A 22,537-nucleotide genomic window follows, 5' to 3' on the forward strand; every position below is an offset into this window, starting at 1 on the left:
CCGGCCCGTCAGATCCGTTACGGCCCCGCGCCCCGTCAGATCCGTTACGGCCCGCGCCCCTCCCCGGGGCCGTCAGATCCGTTACGGCCCGGGCCTCCCGGCCCGTCAGATCCGTTACGGCCGCGCCCCTCCCGGGGCCGTCAGATCCGTCACGGCCCGCGCCCCTCCCGGGGCCCGTCAGATCCGTCACGGCCGCGCCCCTCCCGCCCCGGGGCCCGTCAGATCCGTCACGGCGCCCCCTCCCGGGGCCCGTCAGATCCGTTACCGGCCCGCCCCCTCCCCCTCCCGGCCCGTCAGATCCGTTACGGCCCGCCCCCTCCCGGGGCCGTCAGATCCGTTACGGCCCGCGCCCCTCCCGGGGCCCGTCAGATCCGTTACGGCCCCGCGCCCCTCCCAGCCCGTCAGATCCGTTACGGCCTCGCCCCTCCCGGGGCCCGTCAGATCCGTTACGGCCCGCCCCCTCCCGGGGCCCGTCAGATCCGTCACGGCGCGCCCCTCCCGGCCTGTCAGATCCGTTACGGCGCGCCCCTCCCCGGCCCGTCAGATCCGTTACGGCCCGCCCCCTCCCCGGCCCGTCAGATCCGTTACTGGCCCGCGCCTCTTCCCCGGGCCCGTCAGATCCGTTACGGCCCGTGTCCCCTCCCGGGGCCGTCAGATCCGTTACGGCCCGCGCCCCCTCCCGGCCCGTCAGATCCGTTACGGCGCCCCTCCCCGGCCCGATCCCTCCCCGGCCCGTCAGATCCGTTACGGCCCGCGCCCCCTCCCGGGGCCCGTCAGATCCGTTACCGGCCCGCGCCCCTTCCCCCGGCCCGTCAGATCCGTTACGGCGCGCCCCTCCCCGGCCCGTCAGATCCGTTACCAGCCCGCGCCCCCTCCCCGGCCCGTCAGATCCGTTACGGCCCGCGCCTCTTCCCCGGGGCCCGTCAGATCTGTTACGGCCCGCACCCTCCCGGGGCCGTCAGATCCGTTACCGGCCCGCGCCCCTCCCGGGGCCCGTCAGATCCGTTACGGCCCGCGCCCCTTCCCGGGGCCCGTCAGATCCGTTACGGCCGCGCCCCTCCCGGCCCGTCAGATCCGTTACCAGCCCGCGCCCCTCCCCGGCCCGTCAGATCCGTTACCGGCCCGCGCCTCTTCCCCGGGGCCCGTCAGATCTGTTACGGCCCGCACCCCCCGGCCCGTCAGATCCGTTACGGCCCCCCCCCTCCCGGGGCCGTCATCGTACCCGGCCCGCGCCTCCGGTTGTACCCCGCTGGCCCCAGACACCGGGCCGGGCCCTGACTGACTGTCCGTGTCCCCGGTACGAGGTGGGGGGGTCCCTCCCCTCCCCGGCTGCTCTGGGCATGGCCGGTCCCTGCTCCCCAGGCCCTGCCCAGAGCAGCCGCCTCCCTCCGCCCCCTCCGCCTGAGCCCCCCACGTGCTGAGCGCTGCTGGTGCCAGACGAGTGCCCAGAGCCCCGGACAGACCGTCCCGTGAGGGGTCCCCTCCTCCCCCGCACCCCGGCGCTGAGCTTCGTCCCTGGGGATCGTTATTGGCCAGCGACAGGACCTGGGGATTTGCTGGGTCTTTTGGCTCCTCCATCCCCTCCCCTCTCCTGTTACAGGTGTGTGTGTGTGTGTGTGTGTGTGTGTGTGTGTGTGTGTGTGTGTGTGTGTGTGTGTGTGTGTGTGTGTGTGTGTGACACAAGGCACCCCTGTGTACACACCCTGCTCCTGATTGCAATAATCACTGTACAAATGATGCCTTGGGAGGGACCACTGGAAAACTCCTCATTGGCTGCCCATTATTGCCCTGGTAAAGGATGTGTGTGGCAGCGCTGTATGTGGAGTGGTAAGATGTCCCTGGAGGATGTTGTTAGCACATGTTCCAAACCCTCCGGCCCTGCCCAAACGGTGGTTGGCAAATCGCCCTGAGTCCTTGCCCCGGCTGTGGGGAGCAGCGGTGCTGGGAAAGGGTGGATCCCCCATTACATGTTTTCAAGGATTTTGGCCTCCTCCCTCCCATGCTACATTTCTGGTCTCATTGACTCCAGTGTCTGGACTGACACTGCAATAAGGACAAGGCGTGACTCTGGGTTAACGTGGGGGAGGTGGTGTCATTGGCGCTGACTCTGGGTTAACATGGGGGACGCGGTGTCGTTGGCGCTGACTCTGGGTTAACGTGGGGGAGGTGGTGTCATTGGCGCTGACTCTGGGTTAACGTGGGGGAGGTGGTGTCATTGGCGCGACTCTGGGTTAACGTGGGGGAGGTGGTGTCATTGGCGCTGACTCTGGGTTAACGTGGGGGAGGTGGTGTCGTTGGCGCGACACTGGGTTAACGTGGGGGAGGTGGTGTCGTGGCGCGGACTCTGGGTTAACGTGGGGGAGGTGGTGTCGTTGGCGCTGGCTCTGGGTTAACGTGGGGGAGGTGGTGTCATTGGCGCTGACTCTGGGTTAACATGGGGGAGGTGGTGTCGTTGGCGCTGACTCTGGGTTAACGTGGGGGAGGTGGTGTCATTGGCGCTGACTCTGGGTTAACGTGGGGGAGGTGGTGTCGTTGGCGCTGACTCTGGGTTAACGTGGGGGAGGTGGTGTCGTTGGCGCTGGCTCTGGGTTAACGTGGGGGAGGTGGTGTCGTTGGCGCTGGCTCTGGGTTAACGTGGGGGAGGTGGTGTCGTTGGCGCTGGCTCTGGGTTAACGTGGGGGAGGTGGTGTCGTTGGCGCTGGCTCTGGGTTAACACGGGGGAGGTGGTGTCATTGGCGCTGACTCTGGGTTAACGTGGGGTGTCTTTGGCGCGGGCTCTGGGGTAACGTGGGGGAGGTGGTGTCTTTGGCGCTGGCTCTGGGTTAACATGGGGGAGGTGGTGTCATTGGCGCGACTCTGGGTTAACATGGGGGAGGTGGTGTCATTGGCGCTGGCTCTGGGTTAACGTGGGGGAGCTGGTGTCGTTGGCGCTGACTCTGGGTTAACGTGGGGGAGGTGGTGTCATTGGCGCTGACTCTGGGTTAACATGTGGGAGGTGGTGTCATTGGCGCTGGCTCTGGGTTAACGTGGGGGAGGTGGTGTCGTTGGCGCTGACTCTGGGTTAACACGGGGGAGGTGGTGTCATTGGCGCTGGCTCTGGGTTAACGTGGGGGAGGTGGTGTCGTTGGCGCTGACTCTGGGTTAACGTGGGGGAGGTGGTGTCATTGGCGCTGACTCTGGGTTAACACGGGGGAGGTGGTGTCATTGGCGCTGACTCTGGGTTAACGTGGGGGAGGTGGTGTCATTGGCGCTGACTCTGGGTTAACGCGGGGGAGGTGGTGTCATTGGCGCTGACTCTGGGTTAACGTGGGGGAGGTGGTGTCGTTGGCGCTGACTCTGGGTTAACGTGGGGGAGGTGGTGTCGTTGGCGCTGACTCTGGGTTAACGTGGGGGAGGTGGTGTCATTGGCGCTGACTCTGGGTTAACGTGGGGGAGGTGGTGTCATTGGCGCTGACTCTGGGTTAACACGGGGGAGGTGGTGTCGTTGGCGCTGGCTCTGGGTTAACGTGGGGGAGGTGGTGTCGTTGGCGCTGACTCTGGGTTAACGTGGGGGAGGTGGTGTCGTTGGCGCTGGCTCTGGGTTAACATGGGGGAGGTGGTGTCGTTGGCGCGACTCTGGGTTAACGTGGGGGAGGTGGTGTCGTTGGCGCTGGCTCTGGGTTAACGTGGGGGAGGTGGTGTCGTTGGCGCTGGCTCTGGGTTAACATGGGGGAGGTGGTGTCATTGGCGCTGACTCTGGGTTAACGTGGGGGAGGTGGTGTCATTGGCGCTGACTCTGGGTTAACGTGGGGGAGGTGGTGTCGTTGGCGCTGACTCTGGGTTAACATGGGGGAGGTGGTGTCATTGGCGCTGACTCTGGGTTAACGTGGGGGAGGTGGTGTCATTGGCGCTGACTCTGGGTTAACGTGGGGGAGGTGGTGTCATTGGCGCAACTCTGGGTTAACGTGGGGGAGGTGGTGTCATTGGCGCTGACTCTGGGTTAACATGGGGGAGGTGGTGTCATTGGCGCCGACTCTGGGTTAACATGGGGAGGTGGTGTCATTGGCGCAACTCTGGGTTAACATGGGGGAGGTGGTGTCATTGGCGCAACTCTGGGTTAACGTGGGGGAGGTGGTGTCATTGGCGCTGACTCTGGGTTAACATGGGGGAGGTGGTGTCATTGGCGCAACTCTGGGTTAACATGGGGAGTTGGCGCTGACTCTGGGTTAACATGGGGGAGGTGGTGTCATTGGCGCTGGCTCTGGGTTAACAGGGGGGAGGTGGTGTCATTGCCGCAGACGCTCGGTTAACGAGGGGGAGGTGGTGTCGCGTGGGAGGTGGTGTCGTTGGCGCTGGCTCTGGGTTAACGTGGGGGAGGTGGTGTCATTGGCGCTGACTCTGGGTTAACGTGGGGGAGGTGGTGTCATTGGCGCTGACTCTGGGTTAACGTGGGGGAGGTGGTGTCATTGGCGCTGACTCTGGGTTAACATGGGGGAGGTGGTGTCATTGGCGCTGGCTCTGGGTTAACGTGGGGGAGGTGGTGTCATTGGCGCTGGCTCTGGGTTAACGTGGGGGAGGGGGGGTCAGTGGCGCTGGCTCTGGGTTAACGTGGGAGGGGGTGTCTTTGGCGCTGGCTCTGGGTTAACGTGGGGGAGGCGGTGTCCTTGGCGCTGGCTCTGGGTTAACGTGGGGGAGGTGGTGTCATTGGCGCTGACTCTGGGTTAACGTGGGGGAGGTGGTGTCATTGGCGCTGGCTCTGGGTTAACGTGGGGGAGGTGGTGTCATTGGCGCTGACTCTGGGTTAACGTGGGGGAGGTGGTGTCATTGGCGCTGGCTCTGGGTTAACGTGGGGGAGGTGGTGTCATTGGCGCTGGCTCTGGGTTAACGTGGGGGAGGTGGTGTCATTGGCGCGGGCACTGGGTTAACGTGGGGGTGGTGGTGTCTTTGGGGGGGGGTCTGGGTTAACGTGGGGGTGGTGGTGTCATTGGGGCTGTCGCTGGGTTTACAGGGGGGGGGGTGGTGTCATTGGCGCTGACTCTGGGTTAACACGGGGGAGGTGGTGTCATTGGCGCTGACTCTGGGTTAACATGGGGGAGGTGGTGTCATTGGCGCTGCCTCTGGGTTAACCTGGGGGAGGTGGTGTCATTGGCGCTGACTCTGGGTTAACGTGGGGGAGGTGGTGTCATTGGCGCTGGCTCTGGGTTAACGTGGGGGAGGTGGTGTCATTGGCGCTGACTCTGGGTTAACATGGGGGAGGTGGTGTCATTGGCGCTGGCTCTGGGTTAACATGGGGGAGGTGGTGTCATTGGCGCTGACTCTGGGTTAACATGGGGGAGGTGGTGTCATTGGCGCTGACTCTGGGTTAACATGGGGGAGGTGGTGTCATTGGCGCTGACTCTGGGTTAACATGGGGTGGTGTCATTGGCGCTGGCTCTGGGTTAACGTGGGGGAGGTGGTGTCATTGGCGCCGACTCTGGGTTAACATGGGGCTGGGTTAACGTGGGGAGGTGGTGTCATTGGCGCTGACTCTGGGTTAACATGGGAGGCGGTGCCATTGGCGCTGCCTCTGGGTTAACACGGGGGAGGTGGTGTCGTTGGCGCTGGCTCTGGGTTAACATGGGGGAGGTGGTGTCATTGGCGCTGACTCTGGGTTAACATGGGGGAGGTGGTGTCATTGGCGCTGGCTCTGGGTTAACATGGGGGAGGTGGTGTCATTGGCGCTGGCTCTGGGTTAACGTGGGGGAGGTGGTGTCATTGGCGCGACTCTGGGTTAACATGGGGGAGGTGGTGTCATTGGTGCTGACTCTGGGTTAACATGGGGGAGGTGGTGTCATTGGCGCTGACTCTGGGTTAACATGGGGGAGGTGGTGTCATTGGCGCTGGCTCTGGGTTAACATGGGGGAGGTGGTGTCATTAGTTACTGTCGCCGGGGCGCTGGCTGTAGCTGACGGGGGGGGGGGGGGCTGCGCTCTCTCCCTTTCCACGCAAGGTGTCGGGTTTGAGTTTCTTGGGTCACACGCTGCTGCCTCCAGTGTGATCTGGGAACGCTGGGCTGAGCAGCTCCTCTCCCCAGCAGGGTCTGTGCCATGCAGAGACCTTCCTTAAAGCTCCTTCTGTGCCCAGCCGAGGGGAGAGACTTTCTGCAGTGGCTGGAACTAGCCCCCTACAGCCGCCCCGGGCTCTGCCAACACCATCCCTGGAGCCAGAGACCTCGGGGAAAGTGCTGGGGTTGGGCAGGGAAGTGACTCGGTACAAATGTCCCGGGAGCCTCGGATTTCACAGCCCCTGGGAACGTGCTCCCTGGTTGTGAATGTCCCTGAGGGAGGGCTGGGAGCTGCCTGTCCAGCAGTGAAGCAGCTGCCCTCAGCTCCTGCCAGGAGCTGCCCAGGGAGCAAACGGGGGGATTCAGGAGGGGAAGAGACTTGAGCCCCTGTGGGGTTTGCCCTTTGTGTGTCTGGAGGGTGGAGGTGCCAGGAAGGGAAAGGGGGGAAGACAGAGATGGAGGGAGGAGAGAGTATCTCTCACCATCTCTCAACAGGCCTGGGATTATGGGGGTGTATGTGAAATATCCTTTGCGTTCCCCCATCTAAAATTGGCAACAATCTCCTCAATTGCGCCCCTTTTCTCTAACTATCAATTGCGGATAGGAAATCCATGTAAATTCCCTATTTTCTCTTAAATTATTGACTAATTCTCCCTTCTCAGACTTTTTTCCATTTTCTCTCAGTGTTAATTTAAAATCTCAGATTTGGGTGTTTTCCCACCCATTTTATCTGCAGCAGTTTCTCGTTGTTTAGGTGGGAAATTGTTGCCCTGAGCCATTGTGGGATAGCTGCTGGAGAACTGTTAGGGTCAGAGCAGGTAAGGCCCTGTTTACACTTGCACTGTGTTGGCCTCGGTACATCGACCAGGGCTCAGTGTTGCTTGGGGAGTGGGTGTTACCGTGTTGGCATAATGGACAGGTTACATTGGTGGGAGAGAAATTTAAGTGCAAATACACGTTGCACTAAGTCAGTGCAATGCAGCTTACGTTGACCTAGTGTAGACCAGGTCTCTCTAATGTAGAGCAGGCCTAGGAGGGTTTAGTAGGTAGGTGGGAAGACCTACCTCTGATAAAGTCACTGTTTTCCAGTGTGGCAGAGCCTACAATGTCAGCTTCCAGGGGAAAAAAGTCTGGTCTGTGAAATGGGCAAAAGCCGCTTCTGAAATCTCCCCAATTGCTCTTTTCACCCCGACAGGCTGCAGAATAACGTCCACGTTTTGCTCTGGATCGTCCCACCCTTCCAGAGGAAAGGCAATGGCTGCAGCAGAGTTACCTGAGGTATGGGATTATCACAGAGCTGGTGGTGGGTTCTGGCTGGAGGGAGATGGGCAGTAAATGTACAGGAAGGTGGGAGCTGCTGGAGGTGGGAGAGGGCAGGAAATAACCTGGGTGGGGAAAGAGAGGGGACAAACCTGGGACAAACTTGCCAGAACGAGTTCGGATGAGGCCCCACATTGAAGGAGCAGCCTCCTGGGGTTTGGGTGTGGAACTTTCCCCTATTTGTGGAACAGGAAATAACCCCCTGGCCAGGGCTGCAAAAACTTCCCAGAATCCCAGTGCCGCAGCCCGAGCCAACTGACACGCGTCGTTATTTACCACTCTCCCAAACTGTGTGTCATCTTCAACCTTCATCAGTGATATTATGTTCTCTTCCAAGTCATTGATAAGCAAGTTAAATAGCAGAGGGCCAGTAACCAATCCCCGTGGGACCCCAATGGAAACATGCCCACGTGACCATTTACAGTTACATTTTGAAATGTATCAGCTGCTTTTGAATCTAGTTAATATGTGTCATGTTAATTTTGTGGTGTAGTTTAAGTATCATGCTGTACCAAGTCAAAAACGTCTGATCTTAGTAGCTTCTATTTAACGTCCTCATGAGTTATGATTTTAATGAAAAGAGTGTCACCGTCATAAACATACCACATGATTTGCTTGTTTTCCTCAAATCCAGGAGAGAAATAGTCACTGAACATTTTTACTTCTTCTGTCGTATTATTGTTGATGTTTCTGCCCTTTCCGTCTTGTAATGGACCAATAACATTGTTAGGATTTTTTTTGTTATTGATATACTAAAATAAACAGAACCCTCCTTCATATTTCCTTAATCCTGCTGGCCATAGATTTCTCCATATCTGTCTTTGCTTCGCCTTATTAATTTTCTACAATTCCAAGCTTCTGACTTTTTTTCCTGTCGACTTCCTCTTTCTTCCAGGTGGTTGTTTTTATATAAAATTTTATGGGGGAGGATATTGAGATTCCCACCAGGAGGCGGTCCCTGACCCTGCCAGGGATTCCGTTTCCTGGCTAGTAGGTGTATGTTGAATATGAAGACTCCTGCCCCCACTGGCCAGCATGAGGGGCTCTCTTTTTCTCCCCTCAACCTGGTGCCTCCTGGCTCCTCAGGGTGGGAGTGGGACTGTGCAACCACGTTCCTCTCAGAGCTTCCATTTTCTTGTTCCTGCTCTCCCATGAATCCTGGGGTTGTACTAAGTTACTAATTGGGGGCCTCTTGCTATTCCAGGGGCCGGTGACCTTCGAGGAGGTGGCTGTGTATTTCACTGAGTCAGAGTGGGCTCTGCTGGACCCTGCTCAGAGAGCCCTCTACAGGGATGTCATGCAGGAGAACTACGAGAATGTGGCCTCGCTGGGTAAGGAGTCCTGTCCCTTTGGTTATTGGAAGCTGTGGGGTCTCTAAAGAACCTCTATAGTAATAACTTTATACCTTTACTACTCATACATGTGTAGACTGGTTCCCATGTCTTGCCTCCCTCGGCTTATGTCCTATCCCAGTATTTTTAGATGTACACAAATTTAAAATGATCAATGGCACAAAAAATAATTTAAAAAAATATATATTTAATTTATCCTTATTGGATGCATTAAAATCTAGCCCCTACACTGTGCTTTCTCTCCGAGGGCTATGACCATTGGATGTGGGAATGTTGGTAATATTTCCGTGATTCCAGTACATACCGCAGTTTCCCTCTGTGCTTGATATTACTATAATCTGAGGTGTTTTTGTTACATAGCTGTCATGGGTTCGCAGAGAGAGCTCTCTTGGAACTAAAAGCACGTCTACACTGCAAGTGCTACAGCTGAAAGTGGCCAGCCGAGAATTGTTCCACAGACCCAGCTGTGTCTAAAGTGGGGGCTAGGCTGACCTAACTATGGCTATGTCTGCACTACACAGTTTTGTCAATGCCGTGATCTTTGAGCGATGGTCCCTATTGAATTCCACTGAGGCTCATGCGCATGCGCCATGCTCCCATAGCCAGAGCTTTTTATAGTCGTAGTGTCTGTGGGGTCACGTGTGCGCCCTTGTGTTGCCTTGTGGTTTTGTCTGCGTCTTCAGTTCCCTCTCACTGCCACCCGGTCCAAGTGAGAGCTTCTGCTGTCCCCTCATCCCTGGTGACGCATTTTCTTTATTTAGTCAGGATGTAACCCTCACAGTTTAAAGCTCCCAGACCCTACCCTACAAGGGCCACCTTCTGCTTGGACGGTCTCCAGTTCGGGATCTCGAGCTACCTGGCAGTGATGGCCAAGTACGACTTCTTACAGTCTTTCTCAGCAGGATCATGCCCAATTCCTGTCAAGTCTAGAGGAAGGCAAGTTGGTCGCAAAGTCGATACTTCAGGCTGTGGTTGATTCAGCGGACCCATCCTTGTGCATTTTGGCAGCTGGAATCGTCATGAGGAGGGAATCCTGGTTTCCCCAGAGAAGTGCAGAACACGATTGAAGATGTCCCTTTTGATGAATCATGCTTCTTCAATCAAAAGACAGATGATTCCTTTCACTTGCCAATGAACCTCCTCAGAAACATCCTGTAGTCCACAGAGCCCATCCACTTGTTCTGACAGTGCAGTCCTCCACACAACACCGTCTGCGCATGATCTATATTTCTGAAGGCAGGTAGAGAGCCGTCTCACTTCACCTGCATCCCAAATTTCTACCAAAGGTGGTTTCCTGCTTCCTGCTCAACCTACCCATACACCTACCTGATTTCCGAAATCACATGCTTTGAATGAGGAACGGCGGCTTCACTTCCTTGATATATGTAGGGCCCTGGTCTTTTACCTACGAAGGACAAAGCCATTCCTGAAATCTCCCCGGCTATTTGTTGCCATAGCGGAGAGAATTAAAGGGCAGGCCATATCCACCCAGAGAATCTCGAAATGGGTCTCAGGGTGAATTGAGCTCTACTATCAATTATCAGGATGGTCCCAACCAGGTGGGATATGGGCCTATTCCACGAGAGTGCCAGCATCGACTACTGCCACGCTCCATGGCGTGCCCCTTACGGACATAGATGAGGCGGCCACGTGGAGTTGAGTGCACATATTTTCTTCTCATTATGCTGCAGAGTGTGGTTCTGTGGCAGACAGCTCATTCGGTGCAAAGGTCCTCCACTCCACAGTTCTGTCGTCTTCCTCTCACCCTCCGTCTATGTAGGTACTGCTCGTTACTCACCCTCAGTGGAATAGGAGCCTTCTCTAGTACATTATTCCCCTGCTCCGGTAGTGCTGATCTATGTAGGGGGCATCAGATCCTACAGCAAGAGTCACGAGTAGCATCAGCCAATTCAAGTCCTCCATGTCTGTATCGTCAACCTCCTGCTCTGTCATTGACACCATCAGGTACCTTCAGTGGGTCAAAAAATACCGCTGGAATGCCCACCGGCATCTCAAGGACGCTCCACTGGTTTCCTGAAACAGGAGCAGAAGCCCAGTCAAGAGAAGTTCTTTGAGTGGTGACTCCTCCATGCTGCTGGCTCCTGTTCCTGGGAGCAAGCAGATCAAAATGACAGCTCAACAGGATGGGTTGGGGGGTTTCTCTCACAAAACTAAGTGATTGGGCAACAAAATGGCAAATGAAATTTAATGTGGATAAATGTAAAGTAATGCACATTGGGAAAAATAACCCCAACTATACATACAACATGATGGGGGCTAATTTAGCTACAACAAGTCAGGAAAAAGATCTTGGCATCATCATGGATAGTTCTCTGAAGATGTCCACGCAGTGTGCAGAGGCAGGCAAAAAAGCAAACAGGATGTTAGGAATCATTAAAAAGGGGCTAGAGAATAAGACTGAGAATATCTTATTGCCCTTATATAAATCCATGGTACGCCCACATCTCGAATACTGCGTACAGATGTGGTCTCCTCACCTCAAAAAAGATATTCTAGCACTAGAAAAGGTTCAGAAAAGGGCAACTAAAATGATTAGGGGTTTAGAGAGGGTCCCATACAAGGAAAGATTAAAGAGGCTAGGACTCTTCAGCTTGGAAAAGAGAAGACTAAGGGGGGACATGATAGAGGTATATGAAATCATGAGTGATGTTGAGAGAGTGGATAAGGAAAAGTTATTTACTTATTCCCATAATACAAGAACTAGGGGTCACCAAATGAAATTAATAGGCAGCAGGTTTAAAACAAATAAAAGGAAGTTCTTCTTCACGCAGCGCACAGTCAACTTGTGGAACTCCTTACCTGAGGAGGTTGTGAAGGCTAGGACTATAACAATGTTTAAAAGGGAACTGGATAAATTCATGGTGGCTAAGTCCATTAATGGCTATTAGCCAGGATGGGTAAGAATGGTGTCCCTAGCCTCTGTTCGTCAGAGTATGGAGATGGATGGCAGGAGAGAGATCACTTGATCATTGCCTGTTAGGTTCACTCCCTCTGGGGCACCTGGCATTGGCCACTGTCGGTAGACAGATACTGGGCTAGATGGACCTTTGGTCTGACCCAGTACGGCCTTTCTTATGTTCTTATCCTTATGCAGGTATGGGATTACGAGCAGTGGCTGCAGAACTTCCGTATGTGCAAGGCCACTTTTCAGGAACTGTGTGTGTAGCTCTCCCCAGCCCTGAATTGCAGGGACATGAAAATGAGACCTGCTCTGACAGTGGAGAAGTGAGTGGCAATCGCTGTGTGGAAGCTTGCAACTCCAGACTGCTACTAGTCATTGGGGAATCAGTTTGGAGTGGGTAAATCCACCATGGGGGTTGCTGTGATCCAAGTAGGCAGGGCCATTAATCGCCTTCTAGGAAGAATAGTGACTCTGGGCAATGTGTAGGACATACTGAATTGTTTTCACAGAATCATAGGACAGGGAGGGACCTCAAGAGGTCATCTAGTCCAGTCCCTTGGAATCATGGCAGGACTAAATATTATCTAATCATAGGGGGACCAGACAGCAAGTGTGAAAAATTGGGGCAGAGGAGGGTAAGAAGAGCCTATATATGAAAAAGACCCAAAGCTCGAGACTCTCCCTATAAAATTGGGACGTCTGGTCACCCTATCTAATCATCCCTGACTAAGTTTGTCTAACTTGCTCTTAAAAATATCCAATGATGGAAATTCCACAACCTCCCTAGGCAATTTATTCCAGTGCTTAACACTCTGACAGTTAGGAAGTTTTTCCTAATGTCCGACCTAAACCTCCCTTTGCTGCAATTTAAGCCCATTGCTTCTTGTCCTGTCCTCACAGGTTAAGAAGAACAATTTGTCTCCCTCCTCTTTGTAACAACCTTTTTATATACTTGAAAACTGTTATATCCCCTCAGTCTTCTCTTCTCCGGACTAAACAAACCCATTTTTTTCAGCTTGCCCTCATAGGTCATGTTTTCTAGACCTTTAATCATTTTTGTTGCTCTTCTCTGGACTTTCTCCAGTTCATCTAGATCTTTCCTGAAATGTGGTGCCCAAAAGGTGACAACCTATTCCCCAAAGGTCATTTCTTTCTCTGGGTGAGTGTTATAATGTTTACACTGAATAGGTTGTGATGAGTTGGATAACAGAAACCCCCCTGGGAGCTGCCAACTGATGTGCCAAGACTACTTCTGCTCCTGCTTTCCCTGCCAGCTCAGGCCTCCAGCACCCTGTCTTGCTGAGCCAGACACTCCCATCTGCTCCAGTGAAGACCCAGGGTCTGAATTACTTGCCCCAAAGCTGCAGGTTTACCTGAAAACAGCTCACAGAAGTGTGCTTGTCTTTAGCACTCAGATGCCCAGCTCCCAATGGCATCTAAACCCAAATCAATTTGTTTTACCCTGTATAAAGCTTATGCAGGGTAAACTCGTAAGTTGTTCGCTCTCTATAACACTGATAGAGACAGATGCACAGGTGTTTGTTCCCCCAGGTATTAATACATACTTTGAGTTAATTAATAAGTAAAAAGTGATTTTATTAAAAACAGAAAGTATTAAGTGGTTCCAAGTAGTAACAGACAGAACAAAGTAAGTCACCAAGTAAAATAAAATAAAATGTGCAAAGCAGCCTTGGTGACATTGTAATGCCAGTAGTGATACTGGGAGACCCGGCCTACCCCTTATTCCTGTGGCTCATGAAGCGGGACACCTGGGCAACAGAAAAGATCGGTTCAATAATAGGTTCAGCAAGTGCAGAATGGTGGCTGAATGTGCCTTTGGCTGTTCGAAGGGTGGCTGGTGCAGTTTGCTCACTAGGTTAGACCTCGGTGGGGAGGTGCGGGAGGGGGGAATCCCCATGATTATAGCTGCTTGTTGTTATCTTCATATTATATGTGAAGCAAAGGGAGAGAAGTTTCCACAGCTGATTCACCTCCATCCCCCACCCCATCTGCTAATTTTGAGCAGCCAAATACCAGGGCTATACCACAAAAATAATGCGCTGCTATTCTGTATCGTGCTTACCCATCATCTGAAACTTGCTGTGACTGCTGTTTTGTTCTCATACACCTCTTTTCCCTCTTACTTTGAATTAATAAAGATGATTTAATTTTCAAGACATACTTTTATTGCACACAGCTATAGACACTGAAAGATCTGTTCAAGAATTAAATCTTGGAAAGATGATGGAATAAAATTGGGAGTGGGGAAAACATCTTAATCTTCTCTTTAAAAGCACCGTGGCCTTGCCTGTCATACATCAGCATCTGTGCAGCTGTTATTCTTGGCACCCTCCTCTGGGGCTGAGTGGAAGGGATATTGCAGTGCCCCCCTTGCCTAGTGGAGCAGGGGGAAGTACAGCCATGTTGGAAGGTTGCTGTGCAGGGGCCAAAGAGGGAGTCGAACCTCAGGGGCTTTCTCCCGAAGCTCAACCAAATGCCTCAATGTCTGTCTGTTCCTTCAGAATCCCCAGCATCTCCTGCGGCGTGCCACGCTCGTTCTCCTGGTATGCTCATCTGCTCACCATGTCCATTTTTTCTGAGAGCAGTCCTCCACGCCCGTTTGCCGGGCAAATTAGTTGAGACAATAGTAAAGAATAAAATTGTCAGACACATAGGAAAACATAAAACGTTGGACAAAAGTCAACATGGTTTCTGTAAAGGGAGATCGCATGTTACTAATCTATTAGAGTTCTTTGAAGGGGTCAACAAACATGTGGACAAAATGTACTTAGATTTCTAGAAAGCCTTTGACAAGGTCCCTCACCAAAGGTTCCTACGTAAATTAAGTTGTCATGGGATAAGAGGGAAGATCCTTTCACGGACTGAGAACCGGTTAAAAGACAGGGAAAAAAGGGTAGGAATAAATGGTAAATTCTCAGAATGGAGAGGGGTAACTAGTGGTGTTCCCTAAGGGGTCAGTCTTAGGACCAATCCTATTCAACTTATTCATAATGATCTGGACAAAGGGGTAAACAGTGAGGTGGCAATGTTTGCAGATGATACTAAACTGCTCAAGATAGTTAAGACCAAAGCAGACTGTGAAGAACTTAAAAAAGATCTCACAAAATGAAGTGATTGGGGGACAAATGGCAAATGAAATTTAATGTGGCTAAATGTAAAGTAATGCATTCTATACATACAATATGATGGGGGCTAATTTAGCTACAGCCAATCAGGAAAGAGACCTTGGAGTCATCTTGGATAGTTCTCTGAAGACGTCCTCACAGTGTGCAGCGGCAGTCAAAACGAACAGGATGTTAGGAATCATTAAAAAAGGGATAGAGAATAAGACAGAGAATATCTTATTGCCCTTCTATAAAGCCATGGTATGCCCACATCTTGAATACTGCATACAGATGTGGTCTCCTCATCTCAAAAAAGATATACTGGCATTAGAAAAGGTTCAGAGAAGGGCAACTAAAATGATTAGGTGTTTGGAACGGGTCCCATATGAGGAGAGATTAATGAGACTAGGACTTTTCAGATTGCAAAAGAGGAGACTAAGGGCGGATATGATAGAGGTATATAAAATCATGAGTGGTGTAGAGAAAGTGAATAAGGAAAAGTTATTTACTTGTTCCCATAATATAAGAACTAGGGGCCACCAAATGAAATGAATGGGCAGCAGGTTTAAAACAACTAAAAGGAAGTTCTTCTTCACATAGTGCACAGTCAGCCTGTGGAACTCGTTGCCTGAGGAGGTTGTGAAGGCTAGGGCTATAACAGGGTTTAAAAGAGAACTGGATAAATTCATGGTGGTTAAGTCCATTGATGGCTATTAGCCAGGGTGGGTAAGGATGGTGTCCCTAGCCTCTGTTTGTCAGAGGATGGAGATGGATGGCAGGAGAGAGATCACTTGATCGTTGCCTGTTAGGTTCACTCCGTCTGGGGCACCTGGCATTGGCCACTGTCGGTAGACAGATACTGGGCTAGATGGACCTTTGGTCTGACCAAGGATGGCCATTCTTATGTTCTGTGTCCACTGTTCCAGAGGCATTCATTATCTCATTAAACATATCACATATTCTCTTTTGCCTCCATCTTGTCTGGGAGAGCTGAAGGCCACACTTTCAGCTATAACACATGCAAAGCACAAAGGAATCATTGTCAGGGCAGACACGGGCTGTAGTGTCCAACAGATTGATAATACTCACTATCCTGCTGCTTTGAACAAAGGAAGCTGGCCTGGGGATGTTACCCTTTAAAATTAACTGGGGTTAAATGGAATCTTCTTTGTGACAAGATGTGATGGAAAGCACCCCTGTAATCACACCCTACACACCACTGTAATAGCCTTTGCGCAAAATATGCCTTGTGAAGTATTACTTGAAAACCAACAACTTACTGGTCAATAATTCAGTGAAATGTTGTAACAACATTGTATGTAAAGTTATGAATTCCCCCTGCACGATGATAATAGTAATGTTCAAACCCACACAGCCATGACTAGGCAAAAGTTGTTAACCCAGTCTAACCTAAATGTGTGCTTACCTCAATTTGCATATAAATAATAGGGTCCTTGAGAGAGCAAGAGGGGGAAATGGCAGGAGCCAAGGCAAATCCACCTTCACCGCTAGACTCCATGTCACCTTCTTTGCTGCTTGAATAAACTTTGCTTTGAGGGGCAATCCTGAGTAGAATCCACTTCAAAGTGTGACTGGACTATAAAAGTGAGGGGCAAAAACACCCCAAGGCACTTCTTAGGTTTGAGAGAGGGGGCGGGGGGGGGCAAAGGAACCAGCCCTTTGACTTTGGTGGAGATCCTGACCTGACAAGTTGGTAAACCCTGGGAACACATGCTAAGGATTTTACCTTGAACAAAGTTGTGCTTGTTAAGTTTTAGAAAGCATTTTATCTTTATTTCTCTTGTAACCATTTCTGACTATTAATACTTGTACTCACTTCAAATCTCTCTCTTTGTAGTTAAATACACTTGTTTTATTTATAATCAAAACTAATCCAGTGTTGTGTTTGTTTGCTAACTCCAGCTAAAGTAGCAAATTCTTGACTATTGGTGCCTTGAGGGGGCAACGGACCTGTCATATGTGAACTGTCCAGGAGAGGGCTGGCCAGTGCAGAACACACGTTTTGGGGAGAATTTGGGACGGGGAGTGTGTTGGGGCCACCCTGCCCATAGTAACCCAGGCTGGTGGAGGCCAGAGTGGGAGGGGAATGTTGCTGACAGGCTGGTGGGCCAGGGCTGGAGCCTTACACAAACACTCAGGGTGTGACCTGCGCGCTGGTAGGCTGTTTGTCAGCGGCCCAGGCTGGGAGCTTCAACAGCAAAGCATCGTGAGGAACCCAGGATTACAGGGCAAGTGGTGACACAACCTTTCGAGGGTCTGGATTGCACCCCCAGAATGTGACACAAGTATCCCACAAGTTCAGTTGATCTCGCTCGTTTTCTGTCACTTGTGCAGCGTTTCCAGTTTCCAAACCTGATGTGATCTCCTGGCTGGAACGAGGGGAGGAGCCGTGGGTCCCAGACCTCCAGGACTCTGAGGAAAAAGAGACCCCGAGACATACCTGCACAGGTGAGGAATCAGTTAAACCAACTCAAAATCTGTCCCTGAATTAAGGAAATATTTGGGATTCCTACTAAGTCTTTGTGAGCTCTCTGAGTTCAGGATTGTTTTCAGGAGGTGTGGCATCCTCATGGCAAACTTCACTTCTTCTTCGAGTGATTGCTCCTATGCATTCCATGTAGGTGTGCGCGCCGTGCGTGCACGGCTCTCCGGAACATTTTTACCCTAGCAACTCCGGCGGGCCGGCTGGGCGCCCCCTGGAGTGGCGCCGCTATGGCGCCGAATATATACCCCAGCCGGCCCGTCCGCTCCTCAGTTCCTTCTTACCACCCGTGACGGCCAGTTGGAACAGTGGAGTGCTTCTTTACCTCCATTTTCTCCGTTCTTTAGCATAGTTCGTTAACTTAGTTTAGTTGCTGGTTTAATTGAATAAGTTTAGTTAGTTGTAGTATTAGTAGGGATTAGAGGGATTAACCCCTCTTCTTCCTCAACCGGTGCGGGCTTATGCCCAGGGCACCGGGATTCAAGCCCTGTGCGGCTTGCCAGCGGCATATGCCCGTGGGTGACCCGCACGCCTCCTGCCTGCGCTGCCTCTGGGAGTCTCACAGAACTGATAAGTGCCTGATCTGTGCAGCCTTCAAGCCCCGAACGAGGAAGGAGCGGGACTCTCGATTGAAGCAGCTCCTCGTGGAGGCTTCGCTCCAGCCTCCTGCGCCGACCCCACCGGCGCCGAAGTCATCCTCGGCATGCAGCGCACCAGCGGCACCGAGCCGCTCCGGTACCGAGGCCTCTCGACGCCCGGCACCGACATCCCGGCACCGCTCCCTCTCCCCAACGAGGAAGCTCAAGACGCCGAAGACGGCCTCAAAACATCCTCCGAGGCCGTTAGCCCAGCCACCTCCGATACAGACGGTTCAGGCTGTGGCGGTGCACAAACCGTGCACGGTGCCGCCGACTCCGGCACCCCAGAGGCCGTCGAGTCCGGCACCACCCTGCTCCCCGGTACCAGCCGAGGTTGAGCTGCAACTCCCGTCCACGCCTGAGGCGTTTGAGACGGCGAGAGAGCTTGTCGAGCTCGCAGAGGCTCCGTGCCTCCGGCCCCCGGCACCGCCGGTGCGGGCTGTCCAGTCGGTGGGCAAGCCGGCAATGATACAGCCCCCAACCCCCGACAGACGGGATGGACGGCGTTCCAAATCTCGGTCCCGATCTCGGAGACGGTCACCACCATCCCGATCCCGGCGCCGATCACCGTCGCGGCGCCACTCCCCGTCCCGGCGCCGGTCGGAGTCCCGGTACCATTCAGCATCGCGGTACCGGTCGCACTCCCGGCGCCGTTCCCGCTCCCATTCCCGGTCACCGAGTCGCCGGCACCGCTCTCGATCACGGTCACCGAGTCGCCGGCACCGCAGGAGATCCAGCTCCAGAGCCCATTCTCGGCACCGAGACTCCCGGAGCCACTCCCGACGCCGTCGGTCACCGTCGCGGTCGAGCTCCCGGCACCGTCGGTCGAGCTCCCGGCACCGGTCGAGCTCCCGGCACCGCAGCGCACGCCGGTCCCGCTCTCCGATCCGGTACCGCGATGACCGGCACCGAGCCTCGGCACCGCTCAGAGTCCTGCCACCGGCATCGGAGGCACACTCGGGTGTCGCCTCAGCTCCACCCTGGCCCTCTCGTCAGCCCTCAATCGCTTCTCCCGAGGGCAGTGGTGCTGACTTTGGAGCCGAGTCCCAAGGCCGGGAACATGGACCCCATCAGTGGGGATTTTGGGTTCCCTGGGACTACCATGACCCTCGAGCGCTTCCCTTTCCCCCGAGGCCGGTGGGAGCGCAGCGTCGGGAGCCAGAGGCCACAGTCAGCAGGCCGCCCCCATCACCGACGGGAGAGACCACATTGCCACAGGATCCGACTCAAGATCCAGGCTCCGTGGCGGCTGAGCACCCGTTGGAGGAGCAGGCTCCTGACGAGGTACTCCCAGGTCGGTCCTCGTCATCTTCTCCGGACGAGGCAGTGGCGGGGGCATCCACGACCGACCCCCCGCCTATTGATTTACGGGCACACCAGGACCTTCTCCGCCGGGTGGCGAAGGCCATTAACCTGCCCGTCGAGGAGGTCCCGGAGGACGAGGACCCAGTGACTAATGTCATTGGAGCGGAGGCCCCGATGCGGGTGGCCCTGCCCTTTATCCGGACGATACAGCGTAATAGCACTACCATCTGGCAGTCGCCGTCGTCGGTCCCCCCCACGGCACGTGGGGTGGAGAGGAAGTACTCGGTCCCGCCCAAGGGGTACGAGTATTTGTACATGCACCCAACTCCGGACTCTCTGGTGGTCCAGTCGGTAAACGACCGGGAGCGGCATGGACAGCCTGCGGCAGCGCCGAAATCTAAGGAGGCACGGCGCATGGACCTGTTGGGGTGCAAGGTCTATTCAGCGGGTGGTCTTCAGCTCCGAATCGAGAACCAGATGGCACTGCTTTCCCGGTACACCTTTGACATCTTGGTGTTCCTGGGGAAGTTTTCGGAGCTGACCCCGCCAGCTTCACGCCAAGAGTTCTCGGTGCTCTTGGAAGAGGGCAGGAAAGCCTCCCGGTCCTTAATTCAGGCCGCCCTGGACTCCGCTGACTCGGGAGCCAGAACCGTGGCCTCCGGGGTGACTATGAGGCGCATTTCGTGGCTGCAGTCCTCCACCTTGCCGCCTGAGGTGCAGTACACCCTCCAGGACCTCCCTTTTGACACCCAGGGTCTCTTCTCAGACAAGACTGACTCTAGAATCCAGACCCTGAAGGATGGCCGGATTGCCATTCGGACTCTGGGCATGCACACGCCAGCTACCCAGAGAAGGTCATTCCGTCAGCAGCCCTACCGGCCCTTTACCCAGGCCAGGTCAAGGCCTTTTAACAGTCGCCGTACGGCGTTACACCGCCGCAAGCCGTTGGGGAGCAGGCGTAACCAGGCCCAGGGCCCTTCCAAGGCCCCGCAAGGTCCCACACAGGCCTTTTGATGGGACGCCCAGGGACGGCCCATCAGTCTCACTCCAGGATCCTACCCCGTTATTTTCCGACCGTCTTTCCCACTTCCTCCAGGCGTGGTGCTCCATAACATCGGACAGCTGGGTCCTCAGTACCATCCAGCACGGTTACCGCCTCCAGTTTATTTCGCCCCCTCCTTCCCTCCCACCCACCTTCCCTGTCCCTCTTCAGGGACCCCTCTCACGAGCAAGTCCTCTTACAAGAGGTCCAGACTCTGTTGAGCGTGGGTGCCATAGAGGAGGTTCCGCACAGCAGGCGGGGCAGGGGATTTTATTCCAGATATTTTCTCATCCCCAAGGCGAAAGGAGGTCTTCGTCCCATCTTTCCCCAGATAGACCTGTTCGCCTCCAGGGAGAACAGGAAGTGCCACAGGTTCTGCTCGTACCAGGGTCGAGCTCCGGGATCCCTGTCAGATGCATTCCTCTTCACATGGACAGATCACCTCCTCTACGCATTCCCTCCGTTCCCGCTCTTACACCGGGTGCTACTCAAGCTTCGGAGGGACAGGGCCCGCGTAATACTCGTCGCTCCGGCCTGGCCGAGACAGCACTGGTACACCTTGCTGCTCGAGCTCTCGGTTTGGGATCCCATTCCCCTCCCGCTATGGCCGGACCTCATCACTCAGGACCTCGGCAGGCTTTGTCACCCGAACCTGCAGTCCCTGCATCTTACAGCTTGGTTCCTGAGTGGTTGACCCACGCAGAGAGAGACTGTTCAGCGGCAGTGCAGCGAGTCCTGCTCGAAAGTAGAAAGCCGTCGACGCGCTCTACCTACCTCGCGAAGTGGAAACGTTTCGCGATCTGGTGTGACCAACGAGGCCTTAATCCATTCCTAGTCCCCATCCCGACCATCCTGGACTACCTCTGGTACCTTAAAGACCAAGGTCTAGCGATCTCCTCCTTGAAGGTGCACCTGGCAGCCGTGTCGGCGTTTCGACCTTCTATGGGTGGTCGGTCCATCTTCTCCAACGAGATGGTTTCCCGATTCCTTAAGGGCTTCGATCGTTTGTACCCGCCGATACGTCGTCCTACTCCAACGTGGGATCTGAATCTGGTTCTGGCCCAGCTTATGAGACCACCCTTTGAGCCCCTGGCCACGTGCTCTCTGCTTTATCTCTCTTGGAAGACAGCTTTCCTCGTGGCGATTACATCGGCCAGACGAGTGTCTGAGCTCCGCGCCCTGACGGCCATTCCACCGTATACCGTCTTCCATAGTGACAAGGTGCAGCTTCGGCCACACCCAGCCTTCCTTCCTAAAGTGGTGTCGGCCTTCCACCTAAACCAGGAGATCTTCCTTCCGGTCTTCTTCCCGAAGCCGCACACCTCATCCCGTGAGCAGCAGCTCCACACCCTGGACGTTCGCCGGGCCCTCGCTTTTTATATCGAGCGGACGAAGTCCTTCCGGCGTTCGACCCAGCTGTTTGTGGCGGTTGCCGATCGCATGAAAGGCGAGCTGGTCTCCTCGCAGCGAATTTCCTCCTGGGTGACGTCATGCATACGGACAAGCTACGAGCTTGCTCGCGTGCCATCATGCCGCCTCACCGCTCACTCAACCAGAGCTCACGCCTCGTCGGCCACCTTCCTAGCCCATGTCCCTATCCAGGACATCTGTAGAGCGGCCACCTGGTCTTCCGTTCACACCTTCGCTTCCCACTACGTGTTGGTGCAGCAATCTAGAGACGATGCAGCCTTCGGCTCAGCAGTCTTGCGCTCTGCCATGTCTCACTCCGACCCCACCGCCTAGGTAAGGCTTGGGAATCACCTGACTGGAATGCATAGGAGCAATCACTCGAAGAAGAAAAGACGGTTACTCACCGTAGTAACTGTTGTTCTTCGAGATGTGTTGCTCCTATCCATTCCAGACCCGCCCTCCTTCCCCACTGTCGGAGTAGCCGGCAAGAAGGAACTGAGGAGCGGACGGGCCGGCTGGGGTATATATGCGGCGCCACTCCAGGGGGCGCCCAGCCGGCCCGCCGGAGTTGCTAGGGTAAAAATGTTCCGGAGAGCCGTGCACGCGCGGCGCGCACACCTACATGGAATGGATAGGAGCAACACATCTCGAAGAACAACAGTTACTACGGTGAGTAACTGTCTTTTATGGCTTCTTACGTATCCTGACTCATGCCTGACAGTAGCTCCCTCCCCAGTCTACTTTCTCCCAGAGTGTTTGGTAGAGATTTAGACCCAGAATTGATCCCCTCATCTCTCTCCTCTGGGGAAAGGTTTGGGGGAAATTCAGTTCTTTCTTTGTTTGATCTCTCCATCACTTACTTTCGTTTGTTCCCCCCTTTCTTCCATTCCTCTCTCT

General features: G+C 54.4%; 1 protein-coding gene across 1 annotated transcript in view; it reads left to right on the top strand.

Moving 5' to 3' along the window:
- Positions 1-22,537, top strand: part of LOC120381425 (zinc finger protein 420-like) — a 30,408-nt gene that overhangs the window by 1,732 nt on the left and 6,139 nt on the right. The window contains exons 2-4 of the mRNA XM_039499615.1: positions 7,218-7,300; positions 8,547-8,673; positions 17,098-17,211. Of these exons, the coding sequence (XP_039355549.1) occupies positions 7,277-7,300; positions 8,547-8,673; positions 17,098-17,211 (265 nt within the window). The 5' untranslated portion in view covers positions 7,218-7,276. The remainder of the gene's footprint in view (positions 1-7,217; positions 7,301-8,546; positions 8,674-17,097; positions 17,212-22,537) is intronic.

This window comes from Mauremys reevesii, linkage group 14 (genome assembly GCF_016161935.1).
Source record: "Mauremys reevesii isolate NIE-2019 linkage group 14, ASM1616193v1, whole genome shotgun sequence".
NCBI classification, from domain to species: domain Eukaryota; kingdom Metazoa; phylum Chordata; order Testudines; family Geoemydidae; genus Mauremys; species Mauremys reevesii.